The following is a 7,500-nucleotide window of genomic DNA, read 5'->3' as shown; positions in this document are numbered from 1 at the left end:
ATGATGTGTGAATGGGCTTTTTAATGGATGCTGGATGGATGAATGCATGTGTGATTCCCGATATTTGCTGATTCATAACAAAGTACTGCATCGACGATTTCTCAACTGTAAGGAGAACCTTTGCTATATGTACAATGAGCCTCCCTGCTGAGTAGAGAATGCATACATGAAGAGTGTTTTTTTCAGTCTTAGAGTCTTAGAGTTACTTATAACCTAGTATTTGAAGCCTCTGAGAACCACCTTTGATGATTGAAGCGCTATAGCGCTAACAGTTCATGGGGTGTTAATTTACTCCAGACCAACAGAGGTGCTATTAAGCTGTTGTTTAAATGTACACACGGACATTCTACATTTGAATATGTGTAAATAGTCTCCTTTAGTATCCCAGTGAAACAGCGAAAACAGGATTCCCCATGCCAGTATCCTCAACTGAAAAATCTATCAGCATTCCACCATTACACTGCTATACTGTGTAATTACATTTGACCATCATGGATGGATATTTGGCAATCATCTGATGGTTTCTTTGACCATCATGGTGTTTTATTTGGCAATCATCTGATGGTTTCTGTAGTTGTAAGTTTGGAGGGCCGAGCCATGCACCTTGCCACCTTGGTCCGAGAGGCGGAGCAACGCGTTGCCGAGCTGGTTTCCAGAGTAACGGGAGAGGCACAAGGCGAGAGGGAGGAGCTTAAATCATGGGAGTGGCGACTTCGCCTCTACCGACGGATGGAGACAGGATTCCAGCATTCCAGTGAGTTTTACAGTTCACACGTGCATGTATACATGCACACCCCCACAAAGCCTCCCACTTCACCATAAAACACACATCTTTATAGTAACACACACAATGCACAGTGCTGCTCATATTAACACTCTTAACTAATACACACACACATATAAACACACACGCAATGTGTAAATATGTGTGTGTGTGTTTGTGCGCGCGTGTGTGTGTGTGTGTGTGTGTGTGTGTGTGTATGTGTGTGTGTGTGTGTGTGTGTCTGTGTGTGTGTGTGTGTGTGTGTGTGTGTTCTGCAGGTCCTCCTGATGCTCCCACTGGTGTGTGTTTGTCTGTGAGTGGCAGCAGCAGCCTCAGGGTACACTTCCAGGAGCCACTCTGTGTCAACTCAGCTACCGTCACCAAGTACAAAGGTCAGTCATACACACACGCGCACACACACGCACGCACACACACACACACACACACACACACACACACACACACACACACACACACACACACACATACATACTGTTACTAATTTTACAAGCACAAGTACATACACATACTGGTACTCATTTTTTTGTAGGAGGTAGGATGCAAAAAAAACAACTGTGGTGCTTCTTTAAAAGGCTGGTTCTTTCATTGAGGAAAGACTGTGGTTTTAAAACAAGACTTTAAAACCACACAATCTTGTAGTTTTATGTGTAGATGACATCATACTGTTGCAAACATCTAATGTCAGTGTTAATTAAAAGCTGTACAAGTAAAGGCATTGTTGGAATTATTAGTCTGGTAACTCTGTGTGGCATTACATTCATAACCTAGCCAATCAGTGTATAGCTTAACATAGCCTGTGTGATGAGAGCTTTGTAGTCCATGCTACGCTAACCTTTCTAACTGACTAACGTGATTGATATTTTGTAGTGGCAGTTTTGGAGTTTTAGAACACTTCCACAGGCTTAGGCTAGAATAGAATAGAAGTCTTTATTGTCCACTACTGTGGAAATTCATCTGTGCTTGTAGTCTGTGCTATAAGGGTCTAGTCTGATGTTTGAGCCAGAGGAAGCACTCTGGTGCTATGGGTTGAATATTACAGGCCAACTGATTGAACACTAGCAACTCTTCCATGGTCATATACACCTAAACAGATATTCAATGTCTCTTTACTTACCTACTAGATTCGGGTAATGGTTTTGAGCTTATAAAGCATTTGTAAATAGCTTATTACACGATCATTTGTTTATGAGTGTGTAATAACATTATAACAATGTCAGAATGACCATTCATATCATTCACTGGGATTAAAAGGTATTTTGTAATGCTATTGTCAGTTTATGAATGAAGAGTTCAGATGCAAAACCCTCTAAATCCATCTGACCACTTTTCTTATAAATGAGCATTTTATCAGGGCAGGCTCCTATAGGTTTTCGCCTACAAATCGATATTTCAGACCAGGAAGAGAATGGTATTTAGCGGGTTTTGAAGCTAAATGATTTGATTAACGTACATTATGTGCGGAGAGCATTTACTCACCATCGTTATCTCATTTTTGATGGAGGTGTCGTTTAGAAACTTTTGCATCTGAACTCTTCAATTGTATATTGATATCTTATGTCTGTGCATCTCTCTCTGTCTGTCAGTGGAATGGAGTTTGTCTCCCTCCTTCAATCCTGTCCTGGGTGAAATAGTGGTAGAAGACACCACTCATCTTCAGTGGGACATCGGCAGTCTGACGGCAGTGAGTACACACACACACACAGACATACACACACACACACACACACACACACACACACACATACACACAGTCTCACACTTGTGGCAATTGCCTGACCCGTAAGTAAGAGAGCTGACAGTGGTTAACCCCAGACTGTCAGCACAGCTACTGTCACATCTGTGTCCACCTGAATCTTAAATATCTCACATAAACAACCCACTTTCTGTATTTAGACCTCCATTCAGCATAATCTCAATATCAGATTGGTTTCTGATTAACGTAAATTACAGTAATTCTATTATATCATTTTAATAATCTCATTATCTATAAGGCCGAAATCCCACTTATCACCTGGCTGCCACTTATGTATGTAGGCAATAGTCGTGCCTTTATAGCACACAAAGGAAACCAATCACAAAATAGCATTTCTTCTCTCCAGGGATAATCTTTATTATACTACTGCTTGGTTGAATTTCCGGTAACACTTTACTTGACGGGTGAGTTCATAACACATTCATAGCAGCTGTCATGAACTGCACATAAAGCATTCATGACTGTTTCATGAGACATGACTCAACATTCATACCAAACCAACAAGTCCATCGCAAAGCAGCATTGCCGTTTTTGTTCCAAATCTCTTACCTGATCACATCACATCTGAGTCAACAGGCTACTCCAGTGCCAAAAAGTCAGAAAATGGTCAAGCAAATAATTTTTGTTTCATAAAAATGTATTTGTTTTACGATGTAACCTTTGCAGATGATTTCTCATTTTTTGCTACTGGGAATGTCCAACCGCTCCAGGTTACACAAATACGGGTCAGCTGAATGTAGGCTAGTTTACCTCCCAGTGTTAAACTCTGTGATTATGAATACTTCACAACTTGTATAGTAAAGTGACATTTGATGTAGACTTCATAAGATATTCATGAAATATTTACAAAGGCTGGAGTGAATAAGTGAATGGTTTCCAGGTTACACAAACAGGGAAAGGAACAAAAACGGCAATGCTGCTTTGCGATTGTTGGACTTTTATTTTGACAAGTTGTCGTCAATCTGTCTTCCACATTCATGAAAGGTTTGGTATGAATGTTGAGTCATGTCTCATGAAACAGTCATGAATGCTTTATGTGCAGTTTATGACAGCTGCTATGAATGTGTTATGAACTCACCCGTCAAGTAAAGTGTTACCGAATTTCCTATTGCGATGTGCTCTTTAGAACGCCAATTAACCTTCAAACATTTACACACTTATGAAGTAGTTCCAGTTTTTTTGGCCATATTACACTTGTATATCATTTCACCAAACTCATGGTGAAGTTTAAATGAACTATCACATTGCAACAGAGTTACAAATGAGCGATCTCACAGACATTCAGAGCATAGCAGCGTTCACTGAAAAAGTTGCTAAGATTAGTGTCCAGTTCAGTGAGCCTTTAAAAAGACATTTCCTTGTGTAAATAGGGTAGCATCATTGGACTCTTTCTCCTCTTAAAGATTGTATTAGCGATTTCAGGCCCAAAAAAGGCCCAAACATAAATGATCACATTCATCTAATATTTCCTAACGATCCTCTAGCTGCCTGCCCCATAAGCGGGCCGGCAAAAAAACACGTCTCTGTGGGCAGCCTAAGCTCCGCGATCTGTACACAAGGACAATTGCTACTAACAAGTGTTGCCAACCACTCAAAAACCAAATAAAGTGTTCCAACCAATAACCAACGAGCAGTGTAAGGAGTAATGCATTAAAAAAGTAATGTAATTACAGTAATGCATTGCTTTTTGCTGTAATGCAGTAATGTAAGGCATTACCACCACAATTTCAGTAATATTTTACTCGGTACAATTCTCAGTAACTGTTACTGAAATAAGTTGCTTTTTAATCCAAAATTGAGAAATGCTGCTTTTACAGACAAAGATCGTAGCCATTATTCTCAAACTATTTGCATTAAGTCTACACCACTGTAAGTGGAAGGAAAGGCAACCAGCTATGATGAGAACCATTTAAAGTCACCATACAATTTCACTATGGCTATATTTTACTATATTAACTTGTGAGTGACCTTTGGCCTTTGGGGCCTACATTGTCCCATGAGCCATAACTGCAACCATTATATTGTTCTTTTGTTAGCCTTAAGCCTAGCTCATTATGCCATACCACATCACCTCCTGCCGTGTAATGAGCTGCATTGAACACATGAAGATCTATTAAGAACACCAAATCCATATTTCCTGTTATTTTGGTGAAAGTAATGTAAATGTAGTGTAATGCCTTACAATTCAAAGACAGTAATATTGTAATGTAACAAATTACTTTGAGATGACAGTAACAAGTAATAAATAATGCATCACGCTTTTGAAGTAACTTGCCCAACACTGCCAACGAGATGCGCGTTTAGGAGAGTTTCAATTGCAGGGGAGGGAGTAGCAAGCTAGCTCTCTGTTTTGTTTGAACATCAACAGAAATGACGTTACCCCGCCTTCGCTGATACAACCTTTAATGAGGAAGAAGATTCTTTACTTACTCACCAAAGTTGTCTAACAACTGGATCCCATCCCATCCACTCTACCGCAGTCCATCACATTTACTACCGGGGGTTACACATAAAACTAATTCATCACTCAGTTCTGGACAATTTGTATTATTATTGGGTTATTTTTATTTTCAAACAAGCAAGGGTTACACCTTTGCTCAAGAAAAGTACACTCTATTCAGCTGATGGGAAGAACTGAAGAGTTCAGATGCAAAACCCTCTAAATCCGTCTGACCACTTTTCTTTTAAATGAGCATTTAAATTCAGGCTCCTATAGGTTTTTGCCTATAAATCGATATTTCAGACCAGGAAGATAGTGGTATTTAGTGGGTTTAGAAGTTAAATTATTTGATTAGCTTATACTATGTGTGAAGAGCATCCCCTCACCATCTTTATCTCATTTTTGACATAGGTGGCATTTAGAGGCTTTTGCATCTGAACCCTTCAACTATAGACCTGTCTTCTTGTCAAAGATTATTGAGAAAATGGTGTTCAAGCTGGACACAAGCAAGTCAACAAGTTTCTGATTTCCTATCTCAGAACAACATACTATACCTAAGTAGTAGTGGTTTCTAGAGCAGTCATTCTACCGAAACTGCTCTTTTGTCTGTGACTGAAACATTGAGAACAGCTAAGGCCTCTTCTCAGTCATCAGTTTTCATTTCACTTGACATATCCACAGCCTTTGACATTCCTCTCTAGAGTTTGGAGCTTGGCATTTCTGGGAAAGCTCCTAATTGGTTTCCATCCTACCTCAAATGTAATTTATTGAGCATATCAAAGTTCCATTGCCTCACCACCTAGTGTGCCTCAGGAATCAGTACTAGGGCCCCTTCTTTGCTCTATTTACACCACTTCATTGAGTGAGATCATTTGCTCCCACGGATTTGCCTATCACTGCTTTACAGATGATACTCAACTTCACCTGTCTGTTCCACCTGATGATGATTTCTGCGTGATAGACCTAGGGGTGGGCGATATGGACAAAAAATAATATCTCGATATTTTTTGTGATTTTGACTATAACGATAATTAGTCGATATCCTTTAAAAAATTGTTTTTGTTGAGTCTGAGTTACTTTACAGCTCATTATTTATGAATAGCATCATTACAATAATAACCAATAACCTAACCTGTGACTTTTTAACCAAATCAACCAATGCATTGTCACTCTACACATTTCCAATTCTGCCCCCACTTGTGTGTGTGGCAATGACATGGTCTAGCCAGCTACATTAGAGAAGATGAATAGGCCTAACAGTTTCCCAAAAGAAAGTCTGAAGCTGAAGTTCCTTTCAAATCTTTACATAGGATTCACTGTAAAACTAAGAGCAGACCAACAGAGTAGCCTACATCTCAGTTATTTCCTTCTATGTTTTGTTTTAGAGCAATCACGTAGGCTAGCATTCCAAGTTACAGAATAGAAACTAATGCGTTAGCTTATGGCTAATGTATATGAGAAATCCCATAGAGATGCTAAAGGTTAGCATAATCGGTAAACATAGATATTTAGAGCGAACTTCAGTCCATTTACAAAAGAGTTACATGAGAATAGTTATTTGTTTACAACTGACTATTAAAATACTCAAAGGCTAATGTTTTCTCTCCATATAATACCGTGTAGGAAAAACCGTGACTGTCTCATCATACAATGCTACTTGAACAGAAGTAGATAGATAGATAGATACTTTATTGATCCCCAGGGGAAATTCAAGAAGAAGTAGCCGCATAAAATCCCAAGTAGGCTACTCTCGCTGCACAAAATAAACATTAGGCTGCGTGGGACAACGTTGTGACCCACTAGTGATCACGTGACACTTGCTCTGCTGCACTTCTCCCGCATAGCCTACCTCCTGGGACTGTATGAGTCTTCAGTGCGTGATTTCGAGTGTTTTTTCCCCAAAGTAATTTAAATACTCGATAATGTCAATTTGCACATCGTTAAAACAACAATCACGATATTATCGCAGACGATATATATCGCCCACCCCTAGATGGACCCTTATCTTAATGTCTCCAAAACAGAGATATTGGTCTTCCCAGATAATACAGCTATTCCCCAACAGATCAGCAAGCAGCTTGGTTCATCTTCACTGAACCCAGCTAAAACAGCACGTAACTTAGGTGTCACTATAAATGACATACAATTTCTCTAAGCATGTAGCCTCAGTTATAGTCATGTTTGTTTATCTTATACAATATTAGGAAGATCAGACCTTATCTAACACGATATGCCACACAATTTATTGTGCAGACCATGGTTCTTTCCAAACTGGACTATTGCAAAGCAAAGCCTACCTGCTTGTAGATGCTACAGATAATTCAGAATGCAGCAGCACGTCTGATCTTTAATCAGCCAGTAGACATATGTTTTTCTTCTGTTAGTTACTCTGTACTGGCTTTAGAGCAGCCTCACTCTGGCCTATAGGACATTTACCGGATCTGCACCTTAATACTTGCATTTTATGATCCAGCTCTACGTCTCTTCTCCTCAATGATTCCTTGATGGTAGAATAAGTTACCT

At 39.5% G+C, this 7,500-nt stretch overlaps 1 protein-coding gene across 1 annotated transcript in view; it reads left to right on the top strand.

The window, feature by feature from the left end:
• LOC125287914 (ankyrin repeat and fibronectin type-III domain-containing protein 1) overlaps positions 1-7,500 on the top strand; it is an 82,532-nt gene that overhangs the window by 61,768 nt on the left and 13,264 nt on the right. Inside the window, 3 exon segments of the mRNA XM_048233998.1 lie at positions 575-754; positions 1,042-1,155; positions 2,368-2,465. Of these exon segments, the coding sequence (XP_048089955.1) occupies positions 575-754; positions 1,042-1,155; positions 2,368-2,465 (392 nt within the window).

This window comes from Alosa alosa, chromosome 22 (assembly GCF_017589495.1).
Source record: "Alosa alosa isolate M-15738 ecotype Scorff River chromosome 22, AALO_Geno_1.1, whole genome shotgun sequence".
Lineage (NCBI taxonomy): Eukaryota > Metazoa > Chordata > Actinopteri > Clupeiformes > Clupeidae > Alosa > Alosa alosa.
This window is presented reverse-complemented; position numbering and strand designations above follow the sequence as displayed.